This window comes from Magallana gigas, chromosome 3 (assembly GCF_963853765.1).
Source record: "Magallana gigas chromosome 3, xbMagGiga1.1, whole genome shotgun sequence".
NCBI classification, from domain to species: Eukaryota; Metazoa; Mollusca; class Bivalvia; order Ostreida; family Ostreidae; genus Magallana; species Magallana gigas.
The window spans coordinates 21,762,458-21,777,404 of NC_088855.1; the positions used below are offsets into that span (position 1 = coordinate 21,762,458).

The 14,947-nt window shown below is 33.2% G+C and overlaps 2 protein-coding genes across 2 annotated transcripts; one reads left to right on the forward strand and one right to left on the reverse strand.

The window, feature by feature from the left end:
• Positions 1 to 1,576: 1,576 nt before the first annotated feature.
• On the reverse strand, positions 1,577 to 4,921 carry LOC105332651 (zinc finger SWIM domain-containing protein 7). The gene is made up of 7 exons (XM_034482210.2): positions 4,797 to 4,921; positions 4,490 to 4,586; positions 4,217 to 4,238; positions 3,661 to 3,763; positions 2,441 to 2,519; positions 1,915 to 1,940; positions 1,577 to 1,798 (listed from the first exon to the last, which is right to left on the reverse strand). Exons 2-7 carry the CDS (start codon positions 4,572 to 4,574, stop codon positions 1,694 to 1,696), a joined length of 420 nt encoding a protein of 139 aa, XP_034338101.1. The 5' UTR covers positions 4,575 to 4,586; positions 4,797 to 4,921; the 3' UTR covers positions 1,577 to 1,693.
• Positions 4,825 to 12,869, forward strand: LOC105332652 (beta-ureidopropionase). The gene is made up of 15 exons (XM_011435318.3): positions 4,825 to 4,958; positions 5,401 to 5,572; positions 6,565 to 6,652; positions 6,925 to 7,019; positions 7,749 to 7,833; positions 8,335 to 8,411; positions 8,562 to 8,616; positions 8,733 to 8,847; positions 9,194 to 9,275; positions 9,687 to 9,729; positions 10,153 to 10,179; positions 10,479 to 10,519; positions 10,981 to 11,067; positions 11,520 to 11,612; positions 11,927 to 12,869. Exons 1-14 carry the CDS (start codon positions 4,858 to 4,860, stop codon positions 11,604 to 11,606), a joined length of 1,155 nt encoding a protein of 384 aa, XP_011433620.2. The 5' UTR covers positions 4,825 to 4,857; the 3' UTR covers positions 11,607 to 11,612; positions 11,927 to 12,869.
• Positions 12,870 to 14,947: the final 2,078 nt, after the last annotated feature.

Here is a 14,947-nt window from a genome sequence, read left to right on the forward strand (position 1 = left end):
ATACATTGTGTCTACAACTGCCTGTACATGTATTATAACACATGTATTAGTTTGCTCCAAGACCACTCATAATAACTTCTCCCATGTTTACCACATGCTTCTTGATTTTCTGTGGTTTGGGGATAATTTCTATTTCCTTTTGATTAATGGTTTATCTATTATGCGTTGCTCACTTTTTCTTTCTTTTTTTGAAAACTAACAAAATATTTGTACTCTTTCAAATTTATAGCGACATTGTATTTCACCAATACTGTGGAATCATTTTTATTCCTGGGGGTCAATGTAGCCAAAATTCTCCTGGTCTGTAGGGACGTAATTTCGTTGGTAGTGTACCATTGGGATAATTTTAATAAATATTAAGTAAACAATTGTGTATAGGTATGTGGGGATGTAAGTTCATGGGCGATGGTTACCCACAAAAGCCACAAACATTTGTCCCCCAAGAACAATGATGATTCCACAGTAGACATTGTATGTAGAGTGAAAAATATAATTGAAATGGCCAAACACTTTTGGTTGTTTTCCTATTGTAACCAGCATTTTGTGAAGGCAAAAAAATATGTACACAAATTTTGTATAGTTATTATATATATATACATGTATATGTGCATTCATTCTTACGCAAATCTCTTGATCTCCCAAGGTTTTACACAAAATGTCACAGCAATTTGTTATTCATGCATTATTATACTTGTTAACTGTTTTATAAAGGATAAGAATTTTAGGAGGGATGTATTCATAGATATTACAAAATCATTGGTTAATGATAATTTATACAACTTCTGACAATTTAAAGTGTTTTTAAGAACTTCATCTTTCGGGGCTATTATAAGGGGAAGGGAGTTATTAAAGAGGAAAATGATATAAAAGTAGATTTTCCAAAATGATTGTCTTCATTTTAGACTGTTATGCAGTGAAATACATGTACTTGTTATAATTCACAATTATAATGGACAATACAATGTGGGGTTTGAAGAAGCCTGATGTACTTGTGTTGCGCAAGCTTCATTGTGAAGGTTGAGTGAGGAAGAAAGAGAGAGAGAGTAAGAGACACATTTGTTAAGGTGTTGATGAAGCAACTTCTGTTTATATGGAGTCTAGTCACTGGAACATGATGTAATTTGTTTTTGCATAATTTGCTAATAAATAAACTTGTTTTTAAAATAATGTTTTTGCTTAATATTAATGTCTGATCTGCATAAAAAGGATAGAAAAGTCACTCGCAAATTTGAGTTCATACGTGCATGGATTCTTAGATGTATCAGAACTTAATTGTTGATTCATTGGATTCCCCTTCCTTTTTCATTACAACACACCTAATCTTATATATACAATCATATAAATATACTACTTCATTGTTTCATTCAATGACAAAATTGTTCTAAAAAGGAAATTTATCCTTTCCTTGGGTTACTTTATTTGAAAGATGACTTGACAAGTGGGGCTTTTTTTATGGATACCGGTAGTTTATCAGTAAACAGATTCGATGACAAAACGACTACCAGGTACATGAAACATACTAGACTTTCGTCATATCCTGAGTAATGCCTTCTTTAAGGGATGAAACAACACGTGATTCAACAATGATCTAATTTTTTAGTGGCAAATAGATACTTGAAAGTAAAAAAAATTGAACAGTTTTATAACAAGTGAAACAAATTTGACATATAAATGACAGCTGGTTATAATCAGGTTATTCAAGGTTCTTAATGAGATTGGTCATCTCGAGATCTGTCACTTGTTGAGACTTGGACAAATCCATGGCTTCTGCGAGTTTTATGGCAAGCACATGTTTACACTGTGGAAAGAAAAAAATAATGAAAGTAGAGTAATTTAATTGCTTGCATTGCAATTCAGTTTTATGGCTGGACCATAAATATACAGAATCTCAGGCTGACCTCTGGTAGTACTCACCATTAAGTGGTCGTCTTTCAACAAAACTAAAATAGAAATAAGAGTACATGTGTCACTATTCAATAACTGACAGAATATTTTTATGAATCAGATTGATACTCAAGAATGATTTATTTTGCAGACAAATACATGATATCAATTTTGAGCATATCTTGATACTGGTAATTTACACAATGCCATCTGTTAAGATTATGCCAAACATCAGGCTGGTGTCTGCTGAAGTAAATGGACCCAACAAGGACTAAGAAACTTAAGAGAGCCCAGGCAAAAGAAACCACCTACAATTTAGCACTGAACTTGGTAAGGTTACTTTGGAACTTGCCAAATGGCAGAGAACTGCTAAAGTAGTTAAGATGGTAGAGGGAGCTTGTTGGGGCTTCCTGTTACACGTTTGTATGTAATAACCCATGCATCTTTCAGTAAGCAACACACATGTATTTTGTGCAATGATTTTGTAGGTTTTCTTTTTGTAGAGATGAACTACCAGTATTATAAAGAGAGAAAAGTTTACATCTGTTACAGTCACCTGAGTATCTGTAAGCTGGACAGGAGCAGTAGAAACCTGATGGTAGACATATGTATGGTGTCCCAGATGTCCCGATCACCTGCAAATATAACACATACTGTTAACAAACTATTATTCGGGACGACTATATTTAGCAATTTAACTAATATGAACTGATTCGCGGCGACAAATTTTTGCGACCAAGCCTTATCCACGTCCATTTCTTTATTACAACTATATGGCACATACTGGTCTGCGGCTAGAAATATTCGTGGACCGTGCGCATAATTCTCGCGCACAAATAAATGTTGGTTTACAGTATCATAAGAAGGAAATAACACATTTTATAGGTTCTTGTATGAATTAAAGAACAAGTGGAAAGCTGTCAATGTGACAGCAAACCGGGTTTTCTTTTATGTGAACTGTATTCATAATCCATGTCAACCCATATCCAGTGAAATGGTGTACCCTATATGCAATATTTTGCCAAAAAATGACTAAGTTCAAAAGCTGGTATTTTTTTCATAAATTATCAGAAATCAAAATCCTAGCAATATGCACACCTCTGATATATGTATAATTGATCTGCAAAAGAACAACTTCCTATTTTGAAAACTGAAGGATGAGTTATCCATACAATGAGGGTACCCTATATGCAATATTTTGCCAAAAAATGACTAAGTTCAAAAGCTGGTATTTTTTTCATAAATTATCGGAAATCAAAATCCTAGCAATATGCACACCTCTGATATATGTACTATTGATCTGCAAAAGAACAACTTCCTATCTTGAAAACTGTAGGAGGAGTTATCCGTACAATGAGGGTACCCTATATGCAATATTTTGCCAAAAAATGACTAAGTTCAAAAGCTGGTATTTTTATCATAAATTATCGGAAATCAAAATCCTAGCAATATGCACACCTCTGATATATGTACAATTGATCTGCAAAAGAACAACTTCCTATTTTGAAAACTGTAGGAGGAGTTATCCGTACAATGAGGGTACCCTTTTGGCAGCCGCCCGCCCGCCATTTTCACCATTTTAATAACCGGATTTATCTTCGGAAAACCCGGTTAAAAAGTGAGCAAGCTTCATCATTAGTGTACAATGCTACACAAAATGAATGGTAGAGTACTTACCCGGTAGGTTATTTTTATATCTGATTCATAAATTAGAATGCTACCATGCTAAATAAATTAATGAGGTTGTACTGGTCCATTTGTACATGCATATGGTACCTGATAAACTTTTCGTCCACTTGGACAAGAGATGGTTGTCACATTTCTGTTGTCTATGATATCTAGGGCTGGAAGTAATGGTGCTTGGAATACAAAATTCAACCTGTCAACAAAATGAATGCATGCAATATGAGAGGAAACTCAGATCTTTTTATGTGATTTTAAATCATATGCAATTAACTTTGAAATCAACAAAGAACTGTTTTCACAAGAGCTGGGACTTTCTATTGGATGTTACTATTTAGTTTGCTTATCAAAACAAGCTGTCAAAAAATTAACCTCCTTTCTTCTTATCCTCTAAGAGAAGCTAAATAATTATTCATAAACTGTTCTTTGCAAAAATCTACTCTGTTTTGTAAAACTGACGCTGTTTCAATGAAACATACATCCCTTGACAAGGTCAGACAAGTGTTTGCATTAAATGTATTGATATGTATTATAGCTAATGACAGGACAGTTAACAAGGAGTAAACACTACCTTCATCAAATCTGAGTTTATCACAGGCTGTCCAAAGTCCAAGCTCTTGTTAAAACGGTTTTATTCTAAAATACTCACGCAGACAACAGTTCATCACTCACTGCAGGAAAATAATTCAAACTTTAGAATTCAATTAATTATATCAATATAATGTGCAATATAAATTTTTTTATAGTTTTGTCTCTCTTACTTTATGTTCACCAACAGTTACTTTGATATCTAATTCATGCTATTCATTCCATATCTTATAGACTCGATAACTGTGTAAAATAAAGAAGTATATAGATATATTAATTAACACTATTAACAAATATTAATCATGGTTCCATGCTAGACGTACACTCAACGTACACTTTCCTGTTTTGCTGTAGACTGAGTTGACTTCTGTTAGGAGCTGCTCAGCAACTTCAGATACCTTTCTACCTGCTGGATTCATAACATACAACACCTGTCAGAGGAATATAAGAAAAATTATTTTGTAAATTTAAAATGTACTTTGGAAATAGGAAGTAAATGTTAGTAATAAAAATTATTCTTAATAACACATGAAAGTCTCCAACAACAAGGCAAGCGATCATGCGAATAAAATGATTTTGTGTCATTGAATGTTGACTGACAGCCTGGACTGTCCACTTTCTGTGTCAAGATTTAGAGTTACCTTCTCTTGATACTGTCTACAAGGGCAAGGTCAATCTGCAACTTCAATCTGCGGACGCAAAATGGCTGGGGAGTTTGAAAGCGTTGAGAAGTCATTAGAAAAGCATCTTCCTCCAAAGGAACTTGCTGAAGTGAGAAGAATTCTTTATGGAAAAGAGTTAAAGTAAGACAATGAAGACAATATTTTCAATCTCATGCATGAAAGTCGATAAAAAAAACGCATGTAATGGAAACTTGCATTGAAAAGCCTACTTATCACTTAACCTCACTCGATATCTCTTAGTTAGTGTTGAACCAAAATAAATGATTTCTTATCATACATGTCACACAGTATTTGAACTTCCACATGCGGCTTTTAAATCACGTGACAAAGATGGCGTCGAAATGTTGATAAACAATAACACGCTCTAGAGTGGGCGTTTCTTAATAGCATTCTCATAGCATGCACGCTTTTGTCCGTGAAATAATTTATTCATTAACTTGTACACTTTGAACAATTTAAAAATCTATTAAGATATTGCAAGTGACGTATATTTTCAAATTCATTTTATTCCTCGTGTTGACATTTTAAATTTTAATCAACCACTGGGGTGTTTCTTTTTCAGGGCATTAGACTTTTCCTCAGAAGTAAAAAATCTAGCTGACAAGAAAAACTTTGAGCTGAAGGGATATGCATTCACAGCTGAGAAGGAGAGCCTGCGTCCTGCCCGTGTCGTACGAGTCGGGCTGATTCAGAACCAGATCATTCTGCCAACCACAGCTCCCGTCCCACAACAAGTACATATAGTTATAACACTTTATATCATGGATAAGAAGAGATATTTGCACTTTATATGGGGTTATTTTTGCCCCATGTAATTTTCACCATTCTAAAGTATACACTTGCTAATTGTTTAGCCCCATATTGTAATTGCCCAGACACAGTTTTGTTTTGAATTATAATTTGAGATATATGAATTCGTTCAGTCTTAAATTTGCCCTCTGACAACGAGGATGAAAGGGGTGAAAATAAAAGGTGGGGGTGAATATTTCTCTGTGTACAGTAATTAGCACATGTTAAGTAATGCAATACTTAAAGCGGCATGAAGGTCCCTATTTTGGTCAAAAATTATTTTTCCAATTTTAATGTTTACAATGCTTTGATAAGGCAATTTTAATAGGCAACAAAACTACGAGTGTCATTCATTGAGTTATAAGCAAGTTACAGAGCTTACTATTCTCTGCTATGTAAACAAAGCTTTTTGTTTACATTTTGAATGCTGAAGTGAAAATTTTAGATTAAGACTAACATGAATATGTTAAAATTTAGGAACTGCTTATTTATGCTTAAAATGAATAAGAAGAAAGACAAATCAGCTGGAAAAAGAATTTTTCTGTTATATTGAATCAATGTAAACAAAAGCAGGGTACGAGTCTTGTTTACATGACACAGAATTGTGAGCCCTGTATCTTGCTTATAACTCTACGACTGACTCTCAAATTTTATTATTTGAAATGCATTCCTTAAGCATTGTAAATATCAAACACAGAAAATTGAATTTGACCAAAATTGTGACCATGCCTCTTTAAGAAAGAGGAAAAGATTTAATAATTTGACTAGAGTTTGGAAAGGTGAAGTATTTGTTGCAATATTATACATTTCTGTATCCCAATTTTTTTTATGAAAGGCAATTTTGAATGAGAATTCTAGACCTAGCTAATATTTTTTTTTTTAAGACATTGATATTTGTGTTTTTTTCTACTTTTTTATTTATTTTTTTTCATTTTAGATTGAGTCCCTCCATCAAAGAATCAGTGAGATCATAGAAGTAGCAGCACAGTGTGGCGTCAATGTACTTTGTACCCAGGAAGCCTGGAGTAAGGAGAATTAGTCACAGACATTTTGAGAGCACTACAGTGTTCTTTTAATACTCTTTGTGATTGTCTGGGAACAATATTATAGTGTTCTGTTGTATATCGGTAATAAAACAAAGTTTCTTAGAAAGACTTTGGCACATTAATGACTTGTGGTATGAACTACTATATGTATTAATATGTACATGTCACAATTTCCCATGGACAAAATTTTATAGTTTATAAAGTCAAGACCATTTTGAAATCAAAGTTAAACTTTTCATGTTTTATTACAGCCATGCCATTTGCATTCTGCACGAGAGAGAAACACCCATGGTGTGAGTTTGCTGAACCAGCAGAAACAGGGGCCACAACAAAGCTGATGCAGGAGGTACGCTAACCCTACCTATGCCCACCTTTAAAGCTGCTTGGTCGGATTTTATATCAAATTTTATGCACACTTTTAAACGACGGTATTGCTAAGTATATGTATAATAATAGACATTGCAGTAGTTTTCCCAGTCAATTAAGCCAAATTTCAATTAAGAAAAATACGTACAAAATTTGCTAACAAAACAAACGACATAAAAGGGTACCGCGTTATTTCACCTCATGTTAAATTTCACCCCTGACGACGAGACAGGTATGGTGGTATTACGACTTTGTCATCGCTTTGAATAAAGGTCCAAATGATCAGACAAATTACTAATAAACATGTGTACGTTTTGATTGCTAATATTTCTGAAGTTTGCTTTCATTACAATCGATGCATAGCATTCGAGTTGAATAACCCCAATCATTCGGGGGACGAAACCAAACGGTTTCTTTTTCCAAACATTCCCGTGATGCATTTTGGTTTGTTTTTTCGTTTGCCCAAAAAGAAATTATTTTTATTTACTTTGAATATTTCTTACTTTGAAAGGAGACTGATTCTGCTTGTGTAATTAGGAGAAAGTTCATAACTTTCTAAGATAAATGGTTTGTATGGAAAAAAAATTGATATTGTAATAACAAAAAATTCGGAGGTTTCAGTGCTGTCTCAGGTGTTTACTGCTTGATGTTACAATAACTTTAATTTTGCTCTATAATATATGCTTTGTTTTACATTGTACATTTCCAGTTGGCCAAAAAACACAATATGGTGATTGTTTCCTCTATTCTGGAGCGCGATGATGAGCACGGAGAAATCCTAGCAAACACAACAGGTATCTCAATTCATTCTTAGTGATGATTTTTCCCTTGTCACAGAGATAAAAATTTCATCACATTTTGATCAAAAGTCATTTATACCGGTAATCCTTCTCAAATTCACTCTAACTTCAAGATCGATGAATTGTGTGAAAAGTTCATAAGTACAGTTATCTTGGAAAGTGAGTTAAATCAAGTACCTGTACCATACACTTAAAACCAAATAATACTTGTCAATGGCATAGAGTCTACACAAGTTTAATCTCTTTAACACCACTGTGCATGTTCAGAAAACAAGAAGACCATGGTTACAAATAAAACTTTTTACTTATAGAAATTGTCGCTTGATTTATAATCACTCCTGATAAACAACAAGAAAAACACATGTTCTTCATGGAATTGCACTTAATTTCATACTAGAATTGCACTTTATTTTACAAACGTGTAGAATTAAACGTTTATGATGTGTTTTGCCAATTAGAATATGGTATTTAACTCTACTTTCCTGTACCATATAGTTGTGATCTCCAACACTGGGAAGTACCTGGGCAAATCCAGGAAGAATCACATTCCTCGTGTAGGGGACTTCAATGAGGTGAGTTAGTATTTGGGATTTTTTGTGCAAGAGGTGTGTTTATTTTGTACCTCCAAGTTTTAAAAAAGAAAAATTTTTAGAATTTATTTCTATAAGTTTATTAAATATGACTTGCATTGTACTTAACAATTTTTTGACAATATTTTTTAGTCTACTTATTACATGGAGGGAAATACTGGCCACAGAGTCTTTCAGACTCAGTTTGGTGAGTATTGAGATCTTCTCCATCAAGCCAAGTTAGATTGGTTACATGTATTAATTGTTGCAATCTTCATAGGAAATACATTTGGCATTTAATCTTTTATTAATAATTCATTGTAGGAAAAATTGGCATTAACATCTGCTATGGACGCCATCACCCTCAGAACTGGATGATGTATGGAGTCAATGGGGCAGAGATCGTCTTTAACCCCTCAGCAACAGTTGGGGCCCTCAGGTGATCATACACACTCTCACCTGGTTTTTCTCTCTAATGTTGAATATTTTTTAAAGAACAAAAAAAGAGGCATATGTATATGGAATCAAATAAGTTTCATTTGCACTTAACTTGTCTCCCTTTTTTTTGCCATTTCACAATTAACAAACTGATATGCGGCATATACTTATTTCTGCAAAAGAGCATTTTCCATAATTTACATTTTAAAAGAAATGAGAAAAGTATGGAAAGACTGCTTAGAAGGAAGAAATTACATACTTAAGGAATGGGGTTTCTGCAATCAGAGCAAATTTTCTCACATGTTGATAATAATTGATGTTTTTCTCCTTCTCTCTTCTTCTTTTAGTGAACCGATGTGGCCTATTGAAGCCCGAAATGCAGCCATTGCAAACAGCTACTTCACTTGTGCTATTAACAGAGTTGGAACGGTAAGATAATAGATAGGTACTTTAATAGATAACCAGCATAAGTTGTGTGATGCTCAGTTGTTGTACAGTTGCTATGCTGTATACAGGAAAAATATTTGCCCCTGTTTTATTTTCGCCCCTTTCACCGTCGTTTTCAGTGGCAAATTAAAATTAAAAATTACACTGAGCAAAAATAACACAGTAATTGTAGTTTTATTACTTTGATGTCAACAAAACATTGTCCTTCATATTATCATTTTAATAGGTAGAAAATTGTATTGTCTAAAACCTGTTTGATTAAGCCACGTAAATTAGTGGTTCAGATATGATAGCATTAACATGCTCTATCACTGCTATCTCCAAGCTTGAATAGAATTTTGATGCTACAGTTTAAATACAATGTCTTTTTTATACATTCAAATTACATTGTAGGAGATTTTTCCCAACGAGTTCACATCTGCTGATGGTAAACCAGGTCAGTATGTTACACTGAATAAGTATTGCACAGTTACTGATATAGATGTACATGTTTTAACATTATAACAAAATTAAACACAATTCAAAACCTATGAAAAAGAGAATCTTTATTCTCTGTATTGTTTATTTGCCATTCATTATTTGCTCACATGTTTGTGCTTATCGCATGATTTGAATTTTACCCCTACATCAAATTAATTTGCAGTGAATTTTTGCAATTTAAATTTTAAAAGCATTCACAAGACAGATGCACAGAAAACTTATCTGCGCTTTATGTCATATATTGCATCAGAAGTTCTGCTTTGATGTATAATGGTTAAAGAAATTCACAGAAACTGTACATGATAATTGTGAAAAACAAACTTAAAGATTCATTTCACCATATGAACAGTGCATAATTCTCATCTTTTTGAAATTTCAGCTCATAAGGATTTTGGTCATTTCTATGGTAAGTTTACCATTCCAGGGTTCTCTGCCTCTCAAAATCTAACCATGACGAATAGTTCATGTAATCATGATACTGTTTGATAAATATTTTTGTAATGATATGCTGTTAGAGACACTTACTATGATAAGAGAATAAATGTTAACTTTATGAGACATCTGATTTTAAAATTAATGTTAATGTAAAGTCATTGTCTATTTCCATCTACCGGTATTTGCACCAATATGCAATTGATAGCAAATTGTAGGAGATCATATATATTTGTGTTTTGATGTAAACCTGTGCTTGGTCCTGTGTTGTAGGGTCGAGCTATGTGGCAGCACCAGATGGCAGCAGAACCCCTGTAAGTTTATACATTGACTAGACACTACAGTAGACAAGTATGGGTTTTTAGGGTGGTTGGTTGATAACTTGATATTAACTAACTTTTTATTTGAATATCTTGTAAGCAAGGTATTTGTGAATTCCTTGATATGATGGTTTTGCATGTGGAATCTGATGAGATTTTGTGGCTAAAGACCTTCGTACATGTATCTGGATATATGTCTTGGGTTATCATCAAACTGAAATGAAATAAAATGACACTGATAAATTTCACTGCATTGTATCAAGAACCAAAGTGTATCAAAATTTAATTTCTGAAGCTGTTATGTATATGTATTCCAATATATACATGTACTGAGTTGTGCTTAGTTAACAGTGTCTTTAATTTTGATTACTTAGTGAATGTCAGATTAAAGATGTTGAGACAGAAATCCCACAGAAATTTTTCATTTTCACGCAGTGCTTAACTTTATACTACAGGGGCTGTCCAGGACTAGGGATGGACTGATGGTGGCAGAGATGGACCTTAATCTGTGTCGGCAGGTCAAGGACAGATGGGGATTCAGGGTAAGTGGGTCAAGTGCAGGAAATATTTTAAACAGCATATCTATCACCTCTGCACAAGGTGTTGTTTTGATTCCAAGGTTTTTGATTTTTTCCAGAGAAAAAATTCCTTACAGTATTTGATATGATATGCATTCCATTTTGTTTACATTTTGTAGTTTTTACAATGATATGATATCATACTTGTACACCAAACTATGATAGATGTTGTGCACGGAAACAAGACCCACATATCTCACATTTTATGAAAATGGGTACTAGAACTATTCATTTGAAGTTTTGGAGTCAAGTCCTGACCTGTAATTCTCACCCCATCTCAAAATGTTCATTTTAATGTCAACATCTTAGGAGATATGTTAGAGAAAGTCAACATGACAAACTAATAACAAGTTAATTCATGAAAGATATTGGAAAATATCAAGTAAATTAAAATCATAAATTTTCCTTCTTTATAGATGACTCAGAGACTAGATATGTATGCAGAATCTCTGGCCAAAGCTGTACAGCCAGACTATCAGCCAGACGTTGTGACGGAGAAGTAAAACCAGGTACACACTTCACTTGTTGACATACAGTGTATACAAAGTCATGCTCCATCTTCTTCAGAGTCAATCAAGCTAAAAAATATATGTCAGGTCATATACATCTTATTTACTTTCATTCTATAACCATCAATTTGGATTTGCATAAGAATTTATCTTTATAAACAAATATGTGTTATCCTGTTCTAAGTTAGCATAAGGAATGTGTCAGATCATAAACATGTACTTATCCATGTAACAGTTCTTATTGTTTACTGTTATTTTACAGCCATCATTTTTTATTTGCATGGAATATTAACTCATGTACCTTTTATTTTCAGGTAGAAGATAAGTATAGTAGTGGTTCATGCATATTTACCAGCCCAAAGAAATTTGAATCAAAATACATTTGAAATCATGTATACACATACCAAAATCTTTAATGATCATATCAAATTTTACAGGCATTTTTGTTTTTGTTTTTCAAAAGCTTTCAACAAGGGCAATGGGGTCTATACTAGTCTTATAATTGCCATATTTGACATTTGATTTAATGCTGGACATTTAGTTTGTAATGCATTGAGATCTGAATTTTGTTATTTTTCAACAAAGTTATACCAGTGATTTTGCTATGCTTGTACACACGCACCTGCGGTATACCGATATATTGGTTTGGGGAGTTTGATATATCATTCTACGCATAATGCTTTTTTTTTTTTATTATTAAGATTTGTTAATCTCACAAGATTGGATTTTAAAGAAAATGTGGGGTTTTTTTTTTTACAAATTGAGATATAATTTCTGAATGTTCACAACTTTAAATTAGAATTATCTTGTACAAAGCATATATCTACCAATCTATTGTTTTGTTCTGATCAGCTGATTTAAGCCTTAATTCCTCAGGTTACTTGGTTTGATTTATGTGACATCAATTCTATATGTGAGCCGTGAGGGCAGAATGCTTATCTTTTGTAAAGTGTGTGGAATTGTCATAATATGTCTGAAGTTAAGTATTACTAGCATATTGCATATATATATATATATATATATATATACATAGAGTTGTGTTATGAATATACAATTATTAGAGTGCGATTTACGTATTTTTCTTTCTGTTACATAATCTATTATCACTTTTTGGAGAGAAAAAATTGTCGTACATACTCAGTATATCATTATAATGTTACTGCATGTTTTGTACTTACATTGTATTTGTATGTATTCATTACGAATGCAATCAATGCTTTGTAATTGAATTTATTATTAAATAAATTTGCAAATTTTTTGGTTCTCTTTTCTTGATAACTTAAGTAGATATTTTCTTGTTGAAGAAATATAATTTTTCTTTTGATTTTGCATGTATTTATTCTTTGGAATGTGTATCCCCAATAATTACCAATTTGGTCGAAAGTGAAACGATCCCTGGAAGGTAAATGCATTTAAATACGGTAAAAGTAAAGGTATACATCCAATTTTTTCCAAGGTTTACATCCAATTTACGTTTACATTTTGCCCCACCACTCGTTTGGAAGGCTTTAACATACACGAGCGGCATTTTCTCATTTAGCAGTTTATTTTAATATAAACATGTAGTTTAACCTCTTGCATGTCATGCGGGGATCCGGAAAAATTTCCAGGGGTATCCGAGGGATGATTGTGTTTTGGGAATGGAAGGGGTCCGAAGTTTAATTTTACAATGTAAATCTAATCGATGTCAACGTAATGATCGGCCTCTAGATCCGCGCAAGCATTTAACAGAGAAAAATATATATCACTGCTTTAATTTATTTTCTAAAAACACGTTAGAATTTTTTTTAAAGGATTTTCATTTTAAAAAAAACGAAATTTTTGTTAAAAAAATGGATATAAAAAAAGAATGACAAAAGAAAAAAGAATTGGGTTCAATTGTATTGGACGGGCTGCCAACCGGTGCCTATTCACGGGCGCGATCCCACTACTGCAGAACACGGGGACTTCTGCCTGCTGTGTCACCACCCTGGGCCTGTACGTCCCTCCTTAGACAACCTGGTGAGCCTGGGCTCCCCCGAGCTGACATAGGTCGCCGGAGAGCAGGACCCCCGCCCTCAAACCGTCCACCAACCCTGACCTCCAAGTAGCTGGATTACAGGAGCACGCCACAACTCCCAGTCGATAAAATTAGCGACAGAATATCCTTATAAAGCATTGATAAACAATATACCTAAATTAAAATATGTATATCGATACTATATTTTCTTGTTTTTTTTAAAAATAAAATGAAGTTTAGTAAATATGTCAGGTTCATACATATTTAACGTTTTTGTATATATATATATACCTGGTAGGCTATATAAAATCTAAAAAATATTTTCTGTACGATCGCCACGTTGCAATTCCATATGGTGTGTAAGACATATTGCCGCTAGGTATAATAACCAAACACTGCAGTGACCTTTACCTTTCTCTGGATAACATCGTCTGTTACAAATACTGATCATGAACGTTCCTATTCACTTCTATTTTGATAAATTATTTTACAATTACAATGTATATCAAATTTATGCATATCATTTTTTTAACTCGTTTACGCAAATAGATATTTTACAACTTGCACATATCTATATGTTTTTTTTAAACAATACATTCACATATGTACAAAATATGAATGTATGTATATGTGCATTGAAATTGGACGACCCTCGAATTTGTTTTAAAAAGCATACACGCTGAGGTTTTCCTTTTCTTTTCATGAAATCATAAATATTGTTTCTTTTAAATAAGTCCACAAACCAACTTTTATAGTGCGCAAGACAATAAAGCGATGGTTGCCAAATTGAATCGTCGCGAAATATAAATGTTGGTATTTATACAAGAACGCAATTTTGAGAAGATAAGATAATTTTGGTTTTTAAAGTTATTTTTTAGTTTTTAAGAGAAGCAATAGTGATTTTTAACCAACTGAACAGAGAGTTTACTAGTTTTACCTTATTTACTTTATTGCCAAGTTAAAAAATATTTATCCATGAGTCCTTTGCAAGAAAATTAGTACATGACAAAACTTGTGCATGACATTTTTTTTATTTCAAATAATCTTAATGTTAAAGGAGTGATATGCTTGATTTACACGAAAGACGAATAGCGTCATATAAAAATATTTATATCCCGTAATTACGTAGTTAGTTTTTTCTAAAAGAATGAGAAAATTTAAAAGAATGGGGGGGGGGGTCACGCCAAAAAAAAAATTAATTAAAATTACAAAACAAAACGTGAAAGAAAAAAAGAATTGGGTTCAATTGTATTGGACGGGCTGCCAACCGGTGCCTATTCACGGGCGCGATCCCACTACTGCAGAACACGGGGACTTCTGCCTGCTGTGTCACCAC

Bases quoted from the DNA above. Each gene is read 5' to 3' on its own strand.
- LOC105332652 (XM_011435318.3), top strand. From the start codon at position 4,858: ATGGCTGGGGAGTTTGAAAGCGTTGAGAAGTCATTAGAAAAGCATCTT. The intron at 5,573-6,564 runs GTACATATAGTT...TTTTCATTTTAG, and splicing joins CAGCTCCCGTCCCACAACAA to ATTGAGTCCCTCCATCAAAG. The intron at 7,020-7,748 runs GTACGCTAACCC...GTACATTTCCAG, and splicing joins CAACAAAGCTGATGCAGGAG to TTGGCCAAAAAACACAATAT.
- LOC105332651 (XM_034482210.2), bottom strand. From the start codon at position 4,574: ATGAATCCAGCAGGTAGAAAGGTATCTGAAGTTGCTGAGCAGCTCCTA. The intron at 4,239-4,489 runs GTACGTTGAGTG...ATTTTCCTGCAG, and splicing joins CTACAGCAAAACAGGAAAGT to TGAGTGATGAACTGTTGTCT. The intron at 1,799-1,914 runs GTGAGTACTACC...TTCTTTCCACAG, and splicing joins TGAAAGACGACCACTTAATG to TGTAAACATGTGCTTGCCAT.